At 39.5% G+C, this 18,271-nt stretch overlaps 1 protein-coding gene across 3 annotated transcripts in view; it reads left to right on the top strand.

The window, feature by feature from the left end:
* Positions 1 to 18,271, top strand: part of MAP2K4 (mitogen-activated protein kinase kinase 4) — a 389,322-nt gene that overhangs the window by 314,127 nt on the left and 56,924 nt on the right. For all 3 annotated transcript variants that reach the window (XR_003856494.1, XM_029600229.1, XM_029600228.1), the window contains one exon: positions 3,856 to 3,933. Coding sequence is in view for 2 of the 3 variants with exons in the window: in XM_029600229.1 (XP_029456089.1) it covers positions 3,856 to 3,933 (78 nt within the window). In the remaining variant the exon portion in view is untranslated. The remainder of the gene's footprint in view (positions 1 to 3,855; positions 3,934 to 18,271) is intronic.

The raw sequence follows: 18,271 nt of genomic DNA, 5'->3' as shown, positions 1-18,271 counted from the left end.
TTTCCGTGTGGTGTGAGCAGAAGGCCCTAAATCTGTTCTCCTTCCACACACAAAAACTGCTTGATTACCTTCTACACCTATCAGAAGCTGGCTTAAAAACCAACTCCTTTAGAGTTCATCTCAGTGCAATTGGCTCATACCACCATGGTATAGATGGTGCACCCACCTTTGTACAGCCTATCATTGTATGATTCATTCAGAGCCTGCTTCATTTGAAGCCTCCCCTAAGGCCTCCCTCTGTGTCTTCGGACCTCAGCATGGTATTAACTCAGCTGATGAAAGCTCCTTTTGAGCCGCTGCACTCCTGTGACCTAAAGTACCTGATCTTGAAGGTCATATTTTTGGTGGCAATAACCTCAGCACGCAGGGTCAGCAAGCTCCAGGCCTTAGTGATTTATCCACCTTACACTAAATTTTATTGTGACAGGGTGGTCTTATGCACGCTTCCTAAGTTCCTGCCAAAGGTGGTGACGGACTTCCATTTTAACTAGTCCATCGCTTGCCAACATTCTTTCCCAAGACTACATTCGCACCAATGATCACTGTACAGTTTGGACTGCAAGTGAGCCTTAGCCTTCTATCTGGAGCTGACAGAAGCTCATAAACAATCCACCAAAATTTTTGTTTTGATAAGAATAGGTTGGGTATTGCCATTGCCAAACAGACACTTTCTAATTGGCTAGCAAATTGCATCTCCTTCTGTTATGCCCAGGCATGGCTGCATCTTGGGGGGGGGGGGTCATGTCAAGGCTTATCCTGTCAGAGCCAAGGGCCCACTTGCGAGAAGTTCCCATGGAGGAGATCTGCAAGGTTGCGATGTGGAGTTCTCGCCACATGTACACATCTAATTATTGCTTGGATAGGGATGGCCGATGTGATAGCAGGCTTGGCCAAATCTGTCCTTCAGAATCTGTTTGAAGTGTTGAGCCCATCTCTCTCTCGCCTAGGGCCCGTTGCCTGGGTTCAGGCTGTCTCCCCTTCCATTACCAATAGCACCAATGTTGTGCCCATTGGCACCTGGTTTAGGTGTCTGTTGGTCCCCTTTTATGTTGGGGAGCAGCCTGTAGCTAGGAATTCACTCATGTGTGAGGACTACCATCCTGCTTTTCCTCGGAGAAAGCAGAGTTGCTTAACTGTAATAGGTGTTCTCCAAGGACAGCAGGATGATCGTCCTCATGAAACCCGCCCACCACCCCACAGAGTTGGGTTTCTCCTATTTCTTGATTTATATATAATTCTGTGTTATAAGATTGAAAAGGAACCCCACGTGGATGTGTGGTATAGGGCATGCTCAATGTGCCAAGTTCTAGAAACATCCGTGTCGGGGCTCCATCTAATGATGTCACCCATGTGTGAGGACTAACATTATGCTGTCCTCAGAGAACATCTGTTACAGGTAAGAAACTCTGTTTACTTTTCCCTCTCTGACACAAGGCAAAGATAAGCCTTTTAGCTTTGAAAAGAAGTAAAAAAAAACACTTCAACCACTGCAGGTTAAATGCCAGCAAATTTACATAATTATTTATTTTATTCTCCAGCTCTGTATCCTCTGACTTGGTTTTTAAAAAAACAACTCTGGCCAGCTGCAAAAACTGTAAGCAGAGTACTGGATTCCCAGCAAAATTGTCCAGTGTTGAGCCTCTGCATTTGCAAGCCACAAGATTGTAGAGTTCAAGCTTGTCTTCATTCAGAATGGTAACATAACAATGATATCCTAGCTTACAAGACAGTAACTTTGCTTCCAAAGACATTTACAAAAAGGGAGGATAACTTTTAAACAAATGTGTGCGGCAGCATATACACGCGTATATGACTGTGAGCAGATCTATGCTAGTATTTTATAAATTGTACGTATGGTATAACATATTCTATAAAATCCACGTATCTCTACCCCACAGCATACATGCTTATGTAGTAATACACACGAATAAATGCAATGCAGTGAAAACATATATCAATGCATTGACCGTGCATACTTTTCCTACCTATTTTAAAAACATGCATGTATTTTACACGTGAAAATAAAGTAGGGCTTACTTTTGTAAATCGGGATTTATGCGCATAAGTTGGTGTATTTTAAAACATGCGCTTGTCAAGGAAACTACCAATTTTACCAGTTAGTCCACCAATTCGCCCAGTACTTCTCCAGGTCATCAAGACCCTCCTGATTCTTCAGATTGAACTTTCCCTTGTTCACCCAGATCTCCTACCCACTCTGAACTACACAATAAACACTTTAAATATAATTTATGCCAGATAAAAAGCAAGTTAAAATTATGCAAGTAAGTTAGCAAAACTTGCTTGCGTAAGTGTTGGCCCCACCCTGGAATGCTTCTCAACTACCCTTTTTTTACATTTGTATATGTGCACGCAAAAGTGAAAATACAAACGTAATTTTGACTTGTATAAAAAAGAGAATATGTGAGTAGAGGCTACTTATGTGCCTATATGCATGTAAGTTATGAAAATTCATCCCTAAGGGTTACAGTTTTAAGCAGCCATATAAAAAGTCCAGTTGGCAGGTTCAGTCCAAGTTGAGATTTCCAGGAAATCAGTCCAACACACAGAAACTTACTTAACTAACAGGTATTACCAAATGAGGTTAGACATAAAGGTTAAACATGTGTACACTGGAGAGAAAGGGATAATAATGATAGAGACATTTAAATACTTTCAAGAAATAAATGCACAGGAGATAGGCCTCTTTCAATGGAAAGGAGGCTCTGGAACGAAATGTCATAGAATGAGGGTGAAAGGGGGGGTAGTGTCAGGAGTAATATAAGGACATATTTATTTAAAGAAAGGAACACCCTCCCTGTGAAGGGAGGACCATATCACAATTGAAGAAAACATGGGACAAGCACAGAGGCTTTCTAAGGGGAGAGGAAGGGACTATTAAGCTGAATAGAAGATATGGATGGGTCATATGGTTTTTATCTTCCATGATCTATGTTTCTTTGAATCTCCCACCAGGTCCTCCCACAAATGACCCAACATCCCTTGAATTGCTGGGAACAAAGTATTATTCTCAGAGCTCCTCCCCCTGCCCCTTTATGAGCCCGGGGGACCAATCTGGTTTCCCCCCACCCCCTGTATTTTATAAGCCCGGAGGACCAATCAGGTTTCTCATAGGTGGGGTTGCAGGGCTTTACCTCATATCTCATGAAAAACGTTCTAATTAGTTTAAATTTATCTGAGCCACCTAGTGGTTTGATTGTAGAGCTGCATATCCTACTTATACTCGATATCAAATGAACAAAAGAAAGCACCAATCATTAGATGCTCTGAAACTGTCTCCTCAGCAAACTTTTGAAGAATATATAAATTAATTAAATACTGAAGGACAATCTTCTCAGTGTCTACATTGTCATCAACCCAAGTAATGTAGAGACAAAAGTTACAAATCAACTATAAAAATTCAATTATAAAAATCCTTGCACTACTTCCAGGGCTGATTCAGTGAAGGATTGTTAGGAATGTTTAGTTTTATTTCTATTAATAAGGTGCTATAAATGATAGATCCAGACATCCTGTAATCAATACCTATAAGAAGAGAGAAAAAACCCCCACACTGAAAGGGTTATTTGCAAGTTTCCAGCTGTAAAGCATTCTTTTGTATAATCCTTCCTGAAGACTGAACTAAGCTGTACCTTTAAATTTGAAAACAGTTGTTTCACTTTCTATAGTGAATGTCTCCTATCACCAGTGTAATATTGTTTGCTAGTTGTGATCACTTGTGGTCTATAAACTTAGAACCAATCACAACCAGCAGCACAGCTGGAATATAACCCTGCTAACCAAACTGACAATCTAATGTGGTACTGTGACTGACAGTGGTTTCACCTTTTCTTGCAGCCAGAAAGGATAGACCCTAGTGCATCAAGACAAGGTTATGACGTGCGCTCTGATGTCTGGAGCTTGGGAATCACGCTGGTGAGTTCCCCTCTTATTTTCATGCTTTGTTGGCATTATGTGACTGAGTGTGGACTCATTCCCCCTTTATAAAGCAGGAAAATCAGTGTCTCCTGTTAAGGAAACAGTGGGGCAGAAGCAGGGAAGTGGATAAACAACTTTTTAACATGAAGTATGATTTCTTCTTGGTTGTTTGAACTGATGTGTGGGTGCTTCATAAGGTGATGTAGCCAGTTCTAGGTAGGGAGAACCCTTATGGCACAGGCAAACATCCCACTGTAGCCCAAGAAGACAGTGGAGTCCATTCTGCCTCAGCCCGAGAAGAGCCCAAGGCTTGGCAGGGCTGCAACCCGAGAAGACCCCAAGACTTGGCGGGCCCTCAAAAGGCCCAGAAGAAAGAAGATGCCTTGATAGTGTGTGTGTGTGAGAGAAGCATGCCTGTAGGAGTAAGTGGAGGGGGGAGAGAGCCTGTGTGTGAGGGAGTGTTTGTTAGGGTGTTTGTGAGAGCCTATGCGTGTATATGAGAGGGAGAAAAGAGGGTATGTGTGAGAGCCTGTGTGTATAGGTGTGTGTGTTTGCATGCATGAGAATGTGTATGAGTATATATGTGACACAGTGTATGTATATATGTGTGTGTATTTGTGATCATGTGTGTGAGAGCCTGTATATGTGTTGGAGAGATAAGAGTATGTGTTTGAGAACATGTATGTGAGAACCTGAGTGTGTGTGAAAGAGGGAGAGATAGTGTGTGTGTAAGGGGGAAAGAGCATGTGTGTGAGAGAGAGACAGAGAATGTCCTTGTGATTGACTGTGTGTGTGAGAGAGCATATTCCTTTGATTGAGCATGCGTTTCTCTGTGTGTGTCTGTGAGAGAGAGAAAAATAGGAGAAAGCTTGAGAGTAACTACGCCCCTCCTCTCCCTTCCATGACAATTTGACCATCTGGAAATCAAAATTTCCCAGGTATGGAAAGTGGAGAATTTTTTTTTATCCTTTAATAGTTTTAATTATTAGGTGGTGTTTGCTGTGTCTGCTGTTTTTAAATATTTTATTGCTTTTTGGGAAATTAAAAAAAAAATTATATAGATATTCAAAAGCCATTTAGACGGGTAACTCAGAAGTTATCCATCTAAATGGCTAATGTGGCATATTCAGCCACTTATCCAGATAAATTATAGCTGGATAAAAAAGGGCTTTTCAGGGGTGTTCCTGGGAGGGATTGAGTTATCCAGTTAACCTAGCAGAATATCAGGTATATCCAGCTATATTAACCAGATAACTTTAGACCTGCTACTGAACAGGTCTAAAGGTGTCTGGCCTTGTGTGGCCAGATACTGTGCCAGTTAATCAGATATCTTTAAAAGATATCTGGCTAAGTAGTGCTGTCATTAAAGAAATATCGAAATACATAAATGGGCCAGCAGCTCAATCCCCTCCCCACCAAAAATAACTTATAAAGGCCTTATCGGGTCATACTCCGCTCACCTCTAAAAACCATAAAATATAGAAGGACTGACTCGCCTCCGCTCCCAGCACCTCCAGCACTGCTGTAAGAGAGAGAAAGCTTACATCACATTTTGCTTCCAGTGCTGCCTCTAGCCAGGGAGCCTGAGGCAGCACTGGAGGCTCAGGGAGAAAGGCAAAGAAGGTTCCCTTGCTGCTAGCAATGGATGAAGTGGTATCGTGGAGGGGGGGGATTGGGAGGGTCGGATAGAAAGTGGGGTCGCCGCAATGTTTTGAATCCTTGCAGGGGGGTGGGAGGGAAGGGGGGAGGTAAGCTGATATATAATTTTATAATTCACCAGGATGGGGGGGGGGGGGGGTCTATATTTTATGTTTTTTAGTGATGAGCAGAGCAAGGTCCGATAGGGCTTTTATAAGTTATTTTGGGGTGGAGGGAGGGGATTGGGCTACTGGCCCATTTATGTATTTTGATTTGTCTTTAATGATAGCTCTACTTAGCCGGATATCTTTTAATATCATCTGATTAAGTAGCACGTTATCCAGCCACACGAGGCCACAGCCGGTTAGTTTTTTTGTTATTCGGCTAAAGGTAGCAGGATAACTTTAGGATGGTATATTCAGTGGGACGTTTATCCTGCTGAATATATGTGATAAGGTATACGGCTAACTTTAGCCGGATAGCTTGTCCACTATACAGCCTATGAGTAGAATTATTGGATGTGCTGTTCCTCAGCTGTTTTGAAATATGTATTTTTGTTAATATAATTTTACTGAAATGATTGATATTTTATATTTCTTGATTTTGTTTTATCAGGAATGGAGATGTTTCTGCTTTTGCATTTTTGCACTGCATACAGAGTTTTGCTTGTCGTGATTTCCAGTTTAATTTTTGTCTGCACATTTTTATTTCTACTATGCTCTTCTTTATTCTGTATTTGGCGAGGGTCTGTCTGTTTTCCACATGTGTAATTGACGTAAAGAATTCTGCTAGCTTATAGTTTCTATTTAGGGATCTATGGCAGCCTGACTTGTTCTGTTTCCCTAATAAGAGGTGTATTGGTGTTATAGGACCTGGTGTAATATTTGTAGTGTTTCCTTTTCATAGGATTGTTACTGTTTGAATGCTGACAGGTCTGTTTTAGTATGGGAGGTTTACTGTATTGTAGTGGTAATTCTGTTTACTTGTGACTTTCTGAGGGCCAAGCCCACATCCAAAGTGCTTTACATTAGGCCTAATGGGTTCCAAGTGTCTTTTTTGCAGGGTTTTCAGGCTGCCACCACAGCAGTGCATGTAAATATAATATACATGTGGTAAATTATATTTATCTCTGAAAACTGTACTTTGGTTGGACTTTTAGATGATGGAGGGGGTTAAAACGGCACTTAGGGAAGATGAGGCCATTGCAGGAATACTACGTGAATTCTTTGCTTCAATTTTCTAATGAAGATGTTGGGGAGATACCCCTTCCAGAGACATTTTTCAAAGGTGCTGATTCAGATGAACTGATCCAAATCATTGTGAACCTGGAAAGTTTAGTAGGCCAGATTGACAAACTGAAGAGTAGCAAATCACCTGGACCAGATGGTATACACTCTAGGGTTCCGGAAAAACTCAAAAATAAAATTTCAGAGCTATTACAATTAATTTTTAAATTATCATTAAAATCATCCATTGTACCTGAAGACTGGAAGATGGCAAATGTAACCCTGAAATTTAAAAAGGGCTCCAGAGGTGATCCAGGAAAATATAGACCGGTGAGCCTTACTTCAGTGCCGGGAAAAATTGTGGAAATTATTATAAAGAATAAAATCACTGACCATGTTGATAGACATTTAATAGGAAACAGCCAGCATGGATTTACCCAATGAGAAGTCTTTCCTCACAAATCTACATTTTTATGAAGGGGTGAATAAACATGTGGACAAAGGTGAACCGGTAGATGTGGTATATTTGGATTTTCAGAAGGCATTCGACAAAAGTCCCTCATGAGAGGTTTCTAAGAAAACTAAAAAAATAAAAAGTCAAGAGATAGGAGGCAATGTCCTTTTGTGGATTGCACACTGGTTAAAAGATGGAAAACAGAGAATAGGATTAAATGGTCTGTTTTCACAGTGGAAAAAGGTAAACAATGGAATGCTCAGGGATCTGTACTAGGACCGGTGATTTTTAATATATTTGGATATGATCTGGAAAGGGGTACGACAAGTGAAGTGATCAAATTTGCAGATGATACAAAATTATTCAGAATAGTTAAATCATAAGCAGATTGTGATAAATTGTAGTTGTACCTTGTGAGACTGGACGATTGGGCGTCCAAATGGCAGAAGAAATTTAATGTGGATGGTGATGCATATATGGAAAAATAACCCATGCTTTAGTTAGTGTTAGGTTCCATTTTAGGAGCTACCATCCAGGAAAAAGATCTGAGCATCATAGTTTATTTTACATTGATATTGGCTCAGTATGCTGTGGTGATCAAAAAAGCAAAAAGAATGTTAGGCATTATTAGGACGGGAATGGCAAATAAAACGGATGTCGTCATAATGCCTCTGTATTACTTCTTGGTGAGACTGCACTTTGAATACTGTGTACAATTCTGGTCGCCGCATCTCAAAAAGGTCATAGTTGCACTGGAGAAAGTACAGAGAAGAGCGACCAAAATGATAAAGGGCATGAAACAGCTCCCCTATGAGGAAGGGCTAAAGAGGTTAGCACATAGAGGTCTTCAAAATCATGAAAGGACTTGAATGGGTAAATGTGAATTGCTTATTTGCCCTTTCGGATAATACAAGGACTAGGGGGCACTCCAAGAGGGTTAGCAAGTAGTACATTTAAAACAAATCAGAGAAAATTATTTTTACACTCATTGCACAGTTAAGCTCTGGAATTCATTGCTAGAGAATGTGGTTATGGCATTTAATGTAGCTGGGTTTAAAAAAGGTTTGTATAAGTTCCTGGAGGTAAAGTCAATATACTTTTATTAATCAATAAGGAACAATAGCATGGGATCTATTTAATGTTTGGGTACTTGCGACTTGGATTTGCCACTGATGGAAACAGGATATTGAGCTTGATGCATCCTTGGTCTGACTCAGTATGGAATATCTTATGTTCTTAAGAGGAAACAAGTCCAAATGCTGAGCCCTTCCAGAAGTCTGTGATAATATGGAGAGAATCAACACATTGGGCCTCCAAGGCTTTACTTATTTTTTCTCTGAAAGATGCTCAGGTTCTGTTCTCTGTTTGCAGCCATCAATAAATTGTAAAAAAAATTATAAACAAAAAGATATTGATAGATTTGGTGATACAACTGCTCAGTGAGGAAAAGCACTTACACTAAAATTTTAAAACAACTGCCTGTTTGGAGACAGTAAGTATTTTTTTTTTCACTGTTTCAGAATTGGCTAGAGATTTAGTGGGATTTTTTTTTTTTTTTTTGCTTCCCCTGAATGTCTATGCAGAAAGAGCTGTTAGGCCAAGGGTTGGCAACCCCTGACACCATGTGGTACACAAAAGCATTCTTACCGAAAGTCTAGTCCATTTGCTCTGCTGATTTCATGATGCACCACTTTATATTAGGAGAACACCTCCTGTATAGAAACCATAATCTTGTTGGATGACACCTCCTCCAAGCAATCAATGACGGACATTGGAGGAGGCAACATTTTATCAAGAGAGCACCCCATGCAGTTGTAGTTGTTTTGGTACTTACCCAAGAATGGGTGCCTTCCCTGGTTAGGCAATCAGAAAAGGGATGAACTTGATGGTTTTCTTTTAACCTCAACAGGTATAAGAGGTGTCAATAAGATGATTATAGTGAACAACTGTCCCTCATATTATATGTAATTGGAAATGTTCACCGCTGCACTTTCCACTCTGGTTCTTATCTGCACACTATTCCAAGACTGACTTTAGTGTTTCTTTTTTAGGCAGTTGAAATAGGAATGTTAATAAAGTATTTTATTTCTTTATATCATTTATATACCACCTTATACAATATAATTGTTCAATGTGGTTTACATCAAAATTACATCAAACATTGTAGATTATAATATTGTGTTAGCTGAAGTACAAGGTCCTAACCTGCTTCAGTTCCTTTCTGTCAGATAGGCAAGAATGTGTACATTTTGCTGACACCATAACAGCACTCTGGTCCTCCAAGGCACCATACTGTCACCAGTGCTCTTGAGCATGTGCTGCAAACCACTGGCACAGCTGATCCAAACCGTTGACATAAAAGTCTACTTCTATGTGAATGATGTCCTTAGAAGTAGACTTTTATGTCAGCAGGTCTGAATCCCAATAAAATGGAGATTCTTTGCATACAAAACATGCATAGGCACGTTTCCAACTGGAAAATCCCCTTCAGAACCCATTAAAACCTTGGAGTCCTATTGGATTCAGAACGTACCATGCTATGACAAATCCAGCCTGCAGTAAAGAGCTGCCATTTTCAATTACAAAACTTAAGCTTGAGCTCACTCATCAAGAGGTCAAACTTAGTGGTTTTTTTCTAAGGTAACCACATGGCTGGACTGCTGTAATATGCTTTACAAGCGTCCACCAGATATGGCCATCCACAAACTCCAGATAATATAATACTCCATTGCATGACCGATAGAAGAATGCAAATCACATGAACACATCACACCCATCCTACACCAGTGCCATACAGAACAAAATTCAAAACTTTGGCACTGGTATTCAAGGCTTTGAGTTGGGTCTTCCTACTTGAGTGAAAAGCTATCCTTATACATGCCCTCCAGACCAGTAAGTGTAAGGATCCATTGCCAAATTTACCTCTGGCCTACAGGTTGTGCTGTAGGCTGCTGTTTGGTCGGTTGGGGTTTGAACTGCTGGTGATGGAAGTGGTAGACTTGAGCTTTTCAGAGAAAGTTATCCTACCCGTGAGGAATTGGGGAAGCTGTAGAGTTATTACTTTCCTAGGTACTGTGGGGTGGGCTATGCTCAGCTAGGCTTCCATTTGCTATAGATAAAATCACCATGTTCATCCAGCGGTTCTTAAGCACAGCCAGTAGAGAGTTCTTTGCTGGCACAATGTACCCTGAGTTTTCTTTGCCGGGTCTGAACAATGCTGTACTGAAGTAAAGTGAGCTGAATTGGGTCTCTTTCCTCGGATTACTCTATAAGGGAGACTTTATCTTCTGCATTACTTTGGTTGTTTCCCTGCAAGCTATAAATCAGGGAGCCATGTTTTGGGTTTTTTATCTTTTGTCTTCTTGCATTAAAACATCAATTAAAAACGCAGCTATTGTCTTTTCGTTTAGACCCTGACAGCTGCTTGGACTGTTTATCCAGTCCTCCCAGTTCTGTGCCCTCACTTCCCCCTAGTGCCATTTTGTTTTCTGCCTAGATCTGTATTTCACTCAGACTCAGTTGCCAGAGCTTGGTCCTACTTTCCTGGTCCTTGTACTCTGGCTCTGTCCTTGTTGTCTAAATCCAGAAGACTTTGTCTCCGGTTTCTTCTTTGACATTCCTGCTTGACTTCCGTGTCCCTGGTTTCCTGCAGTGCTCCAATGTTCTGCTCTGTTCCAGGCTTCTAGCTTCTTGTTTGTCTTGGGGGCTTCCCCATTCCTTATGCCTTGCTGACCACCAGCACTTGAAAGCTCAGCCCAAGAGGAGGACTTCCAGCTTCTCTGTTTTCATCATGAAATGCCTGGATGTGCCTCTCCAGATAGGTTATTTGTTCCTGGGGCAACGCACATATGATAGATGTCAGATTAAGCTCTCGGCAAGGCTACCAAGGCTGGGATTAGGAATGGGTGAAAGACAAGGGAGATAAGAGGATAGGGAAGGAGTGAGAGATGGGGGTGGGGGAAATGAAAAGGCTGGGTAGGTGGTGAGCGTGGCGAGAAGGGCTAGAAGAAAGTGAGAGAGTGTGATGGAAAGCTGGATAGGTGAGAGCTAAAAACGAAAATGGTGAGAAATCTAGTTCTGAATGGATAGAAAGGCAGAGAAGAGAAAAGACATGAAAGGAAAAGATCAATGTGTGAAAGATGAGGAGAGGAAATGAAAGCAAGAAAAAAATGGAAGAGAGACTGTGAAAAATGTTTGAAGAATGACCAGAGGAAAATGAGACAGACTGGGACGAATACTATTAGAACAATAAAATGCCCAGACAGAGGTAGAAAAAGCATTTTATTTTCAACATAGCAATAGGAAAATGTCAGTTTTGGGAATGTGCATCTCTGATATCTATATTTTCTACAGTACAGAAAGAAATGCATTTCTGGTTTTTTTCCAGTGTTGCACTGCCTATGAATCTGCTGGTTTCCAGTTTATATGTTGTCTACATATTTATTTTTCTAATTTATGGTACCTTATTCTGCATGTGACCAAGGTGAGGGATTCTGCTAGCATGCAATTCCTGTGTAGGGAAATGAAACAGTCTAGCATATTCTGTTTTCCCAATAGGAGGTATATTGTGTTCTGGACCTTTTGCAATATTTGCAATGCTGTCTTTTCATAGGTAATTTGAATTTGATTTCAGAGCTTCATATTTCCCTTTATAACTGACTGAGTCAAGCAAGGTGGTCCTTGCATGTGAGTTCTGAGAGTTAGGATTGTTTTGATCCAGTAGATTTGATGTTTAGGTCTTGAGTGACTTTTTTTGCAGGGATTCGTGTTGAGTGCCTAACAGTGGAGGCAGTTTGTGTTCCTGTTACTGAAGCAACTCCAGAATTTGAAATTTTTTAAAGTTTTATATTTAAAAGCATAATGTCCAATTGTATGTACTTACAGGAACATTATTGGGAAAGGGGAATCATGAGTGGTTCCATTGTTATCACAATTTTGGTAGGTGCCTATGGGTCCGAGCCCTAAGTCTTTTAACTACCTAGCAATGCTTCTGGGAGAACCTGGCAGCATGTTCAGTTAAGAGAGAGACAGGAAGGGAGGTTGTTTAATAGAGTGATTGCTTGGGAGAAGATTGATGATTTGAGAAGGAGACTAAAAGACTACTGGGGACAGGGTGGGAGATCAGAGAGACTGCAGGAGACAGGGGCTGGGTGCTGAAACTAGAGAGAGACAGACTACTGGGGACAACCGATAATGTTCTACTGAATCAACTAGGTAATACAAACTATGATGTTTTCTCAGCCCCTCGTGCACAACGCAAGGGTGGCGGGCTATTATAAATCTCAAAAAAGCAATTCAATCTTAAACCTTTACCAATTTCCATCTGCCCACCTTATGAAGTAATGCTGTTAGAGTCTGAATCATTACAAATCTGTTTAGTATACTGTCCACCAAAACTACTTGATCACAATATTTCACCTCTTATCGAATTATTTACTATTTCATTAAATCCTGATAAACCATCTATAGTTTTAGGAGACTTTAACTTACATATAGATGTTACTCCATTAGATAATCCATATTCAGTTCTAATAGATTCTTTAGAAGCGCTTGGATATCAGTTAATATCAAGTAAACCTACCCATAGGGCAGGACATGCATTAGATTTAATTTTTATGAATACACATTTTAATAATAATCCATCTCTGACCATATCCCAGGTACCTTGGTCAGACCATGCACTAATTCATGTGAAAACAGAATACACATTGCCTAATAAACAAAAACCAATAGAACCAATATATACCACCTTTCAAAATCAACCTAATGTAGACGATCTCATTAAAGAATTTTCATCCTTTCATGATGAAATAAAAAATTTAAATTGTACCGACGCAACTAATGCATGGTTAAAAAAATCTTCAATAATAGCTGAAAAACTATGCCCAATCAAAACAAAGAAACTTAACCCACTTAGTTTAAAAAATCCATGGTACACAACTAATTTAAAACAGGAAAAGAAAACCTTAAAAAAACTAGAAATAACATGGAGACGGAATAAAAATTCCCACACTCTAGGTAACTATAGAATAGCACTTAACCGATACAAAAAAAGTATAGATAAAGCAAAAAAGGATTATTTTAAAAGTAGAATGGAACAATATTACCACAACCCAAAAATTTTATTTTCCATTGTCAAGAATTTAACTAAAGATAACTGTCAAATTACTTCTGAGCTCAGTGAAAATAGATCAAATGAAGTTGCTCAATTCTTTCAAAATAAAATTGATACACTTATAAACTCCCTCCCAGCTCACAACAACCAAAATGTGGTGATGCCAGCAAAAGCGGACATTATTTGGTCCTCCTTTGAGGCAATTTCCTCATTAGAAATTGAATCTTTAATCAATAGGCTAAATATCGCAAAACATCCACTCGATCAAATTCCTATAACCATTTTAAAAACGATTGCAAACACCATAGCGAAACCTATAGCAGAAATAATTAACCTATCATTATCAGAAGGTCTTTACCCAGACACACTTAAGAATGCCCTGATTAAACCAATATTAAAAAACTTCAAGTTAGACCCCACTCAAGTAAATAATTACAGACCGATATCTAATCTACCTTTTATAGCAAAACTGCTAGAAAAAGTTGTCCAACGACAACTAGATATCTACTTGGAAACAAACAATATCTTATTTCCGAATCAATTCGGATTTAGAAAAAATTTTAATACTGAATTGCTTTTAAGCTCTCTATCCGATACTATTTTAAGGGGCTTTGATTCTGGTCAAAATTATTTTCTAGTTTTATTAGATTTATCCGCTGCGTTTGATACAGTTGATCATAGGATTTTATTAACTCGTCTCAGAGAAATAGGCATAAAAAACTCAGTTTTAAATTGGTTTACTTCTTTTTTTATCCAATCGAAGCTTCCAAGTAAAAATAAAAAATTCATCTTCTAACATCATCTCCTTAAAAACGGGTGTACATCAGGGCTCCACTTTATCCGCAACCTTATTTAATATTTATCTCTTACCTATTTGCCATTTCTTGTCAGGTTTGGGCTTAACCTTTCATATATATGCAGATGATATTCAGTTTCTTGTCCCTATCAATGATACAATTGATCAAACAAAAAAACTGTAGCTATGTACTTAGAAATGATAAATCAATTGCTAGTTCCCTTGAAACTAATTCTGAACACCAACAAAACTGAAGTAGTATTATTAGAACGAAAAGCTACAACAGCAGACCTATCCCCTATTTCGTACAAAAATTCCATAAAGATTCAACCTTGCACTTTTGTTAGAGATCTTGGAGTAACAATAGATACGGAACTGGCAATGAAAAAACACATAACATTAAAAGTAAGAGAAGGATACTTTAAATTACTGACTCGCAGAAAATTAAAACCATTGCTGGCTTTATCAGATTTTAGATCTGTTTTACAATCACTAATTTTTTCAAGTTTAGATTATTGTAACGCCTTACTACTCGGTCTCCCAAACAGCACCACTCGCCCCCTACAGGTATTGCAAAATGCCGCAGCGCGCGTTTTGACAGGAACAAAAAAAATGTGAGCATATAACCCCAGTTCTGATAACGCTACACTGGTTACCCATAACTTATCGCATACAGTACAAAGTTGCATGTATTTTACATAAAATTTTATATGGAAATAACATTGACTGGTTGAACTCTTCAATACGTTTACATGTACCACATAGAGAACTCCGTTCCAGTAATAAAGGTCTTCTATCTATTCCAACTGTTAAATCTGCAAAACTCAGCGCAGTTCGGGACAGAGCAATATCCATCGCGGGTCCTAAACTGTAGAACACATTACCAGCTACCTTAAGACAGCAGACAGACACTAAGAAATTTAAAACAGACTTAAAGACATGGCTCTTTACGTGTGCATACACAGAAACATGAGATCCAAACAGTATACTACTGTTATATCCATGATACAATAATATTTTAAGATTTATTATTGTTTTATACCGATGTTTTATTTCATAGTTAATTTTAGTTTAGCATATTTAATTTTTGTTATTTGACAGTATAGTAGTTAAGTTTTAAGTTTTATTATTTCTGAGGTTTTTAAGATGTCATTGAGTTTAGGAAACTATCTAAAATGATGTATTTAATTTTATTATATAGTTAACTGTATGTATTGAATTATGTTAATGTACACCGTTGTGATGGTCTAACAACTGATGTAACTGTATATAAAACCAAATAAACTATAACTATAAACTATAAGGGGGTTGAGAGAGAGAAGCAACATGGGACAGGGTGGAGCATGGCTATGAGTCTTCTCCCCATGCTTCACCTTGTTCCCTGTAGTCTCTCTCAGTGCCTTTCTCCCCACCACTGTTTGTGTCACTCTAAATAAAGAGACTGCTGATGGGGTGAGCATTGGGTGTGTGGCCAATGCCCACACATGTTAACCTCAGGCCCTGCCAAAACGTCAATACTGGCTACGCCACTGTCTAAGAGGAAAAAAAAGCGTTTAGAAAATGTAGGAGAAAAGTGGTGAGCTATTGCCTCTTGTCACTATATTAGAGGAGACTTTGTAATATCCTTGTTGTCTATTACAGAGTTACTATATCATTCAACAGGGTCTGTCTGTCTGCAACACAGTTAAATCTGTGTTTCTCAGCAGTGGCATATAACTGCAATGATTCTGTGACTGACAGAATAATTGCAGTACAGGTACAGGCGCCTTTTCTTTGACTCTCTGTATGTGAAAAAAGGAGTCAGTGTTGTGTACAATGTGTGTTTGACTCATCCACAAACTGTCTCACTTAATAACCTACCAGTGTAAGTTTACATAGCAAGCAGACTGGTCGATGCACTAAACCCTGAAATCGGTGCAGTTTTTCTGCATATACATATACATATATATATATATATATATATATATATATATATATATATATATATATATATATATATATAATTTTTTTTATTTTTTTGCGTGCATTGCAAAAGCAAATGCTTCTGTGGGATGTAATAATGGGATTGCATGCAAAAAAACCCACAGAATACCTAATACACGCACCAATACCAGAAAGCTGTGGGAAAAACAGGCACTAAAATAGGAACTAATGTAAAAAGTTTGCAGACTCATTTCTAACTATTTCAAGTTGCTACTATTTTAAAATAAAATTTCAGCTCTTACCACTTTGGCCATTTGCACATTGCTGGTGTTAGTTGGTTGTGTGTCGGTGCAGCCTTTTCCTTGCCAGGCACTCGGAGCTGCTCTGCATGGATCAGCTCTGCCAGCAGAGTGCAAGAATCAAGATGAACGGACCGGTGATCACTAGGGTCTGCACATAAATGCCAACTCACCTGGAGCCACAGCATCACTAGGACTGAGACCAAAAGTCACCACAGCGGTAGAAGTGATTGTGAGCAGCAAGCCCTGGGCACCTCCAGACAGGCACTTTCACTTAACTCCTGCCCTGACTCGGGCACTAAAAAACCCACTTAAAAATACCCACATGAACTGTTCTCTCTGCTAGCATAGCTCCCTGCATAACCCGTGAATGGATAATTGCTTCCTTTACATGCCATTTGCATGCACTCACACAATACCGCCATGCTTTTTTTGCATGGGTTTGTGCGCATGGTTTTTCCTTGTTGAACATGTTATATACACACGTAAGATCAGCACGGGAAAATCCATGCAATTACATGCCCAAAAGCCTATGGCAGGTTTTATGCAGTTTATTACATCTGCTCCAGTATGTAGCACACTTTGTAACAAAAGTAATTTTGTTCTGTTCTCCTTGTGTGTCCATACTAGGTGTAATCCATAAAACAGTATGAGCCAGGGACATTAAAGAAAGCAATTTCTCTCCCTGGAAATAAATAACAGGAAAGAGATCAAACTTTATGGTATCTGACAGGTACTTTCAACCCAGACTGGCCACTATCAGAGATAGTGACCCAGCATGGTATTTTATGTTCTTAGGTACAATGTAACACAAAAAATCCTTAGCCACTATTAGTGACTGAGTGTTTCATATTCCATCATACAGTTTGGGACCTATGGGTAGATGTAGCACTAGGAACAATAGCAGAAAAAGAGGCAAGGCTTTCCCTCCACAGGGACCTAGAGCAAACACAAGTAGCACTACTGATGATAGTAGTGACCAGGAGTTCAAGACAGATTTTTTTTAGGAGGAGGAAACCAGCAGCTAGAGAGGCACTGATAGGGTTGAGTAAGAAGTTGCAAAAGCAGCTGCTAACTTCCCTCCCCAATGTTCTTATGGAGTAGGGACAAAAGAAGAGTCATTGGAGAGTGCCATCAGCAGTGGGGGATCATTGGAAAAAGAAAACAAGTAGAACACTGACCCCTGTTTTCTCCTGAGCACTGTGCAGGAAATCTTCTGAGGAACTACCAATTGAGATGAATCAGGTCCAGGATTTTTGAGTAAAAGGAGATTGAAGAACTTGTAGCTCAGAAGGATTTGGGCAATTTAGTTACTAGCAAAATATCCACCAGGGAACAGCCACAGGAGGCAGCATGTGGTATTGCTGGGTCCAAGAGGATCCCCCAGAAAGAATAGGTAATAGAGAGTGTAAGAGATGTCCCTGGCTTTTTCCTTCCCAGTCTGCCCCAATACTAGTCCCAGCAGCAGCAACCAAGAAGGAGAGGGGAACCGCAAGACAGAAATGTGGAAGCACTTTACAGTTGTGGAGGGCCAGCGTTTTGTAAGAAGGCCATCAGTAGAGGAAAGGTAAAATGGTGCAGAGTCAATGAGAGGAGACCAGAGGACCTACCTAAATATATATACTCTAAAGTACAGCAGAGACGTATGATACAGACTTTTAAATATCTGAAAGCTATTAAAAATGCACAGGAAACCTTTTCCAATAGAAAGGAAGCTCTAGAATTAGGAGTCATGACATGAAATTCTTGGGTTGTAGGCTCAAGAACATCATCAGGAAATATTTTTTCATGGAAGGGGTGATGGATGCCTGGAATGCTGTCCCAGAGATGGTGGAGAAGATAAGAATAGTGACAGAATTCAAAAGGGTGTAGGATAAACAGAGG

Source organism: Rhinatrema bivittatum, chromosome 4, assembly GCF_901001135.1.
Source record: "Rhinatrema bivittatum chromosome 4, aRhiBiv1.1, whole genome shotgun sequence".
Classification (NCBI taxonomy): domain Eukaryota; kingdom Metazoa; phylum Chordata; class Amphibia; order Gymnophiona; family Rhinatrematidae; genus Rhinatrema; species Rhinatrema bivittatum.
The sequence above is the reverse complement of the archived record's forward strand: the minus strand, read 5'-3'. Positions and strand labels throughout refer to the sequence as shown.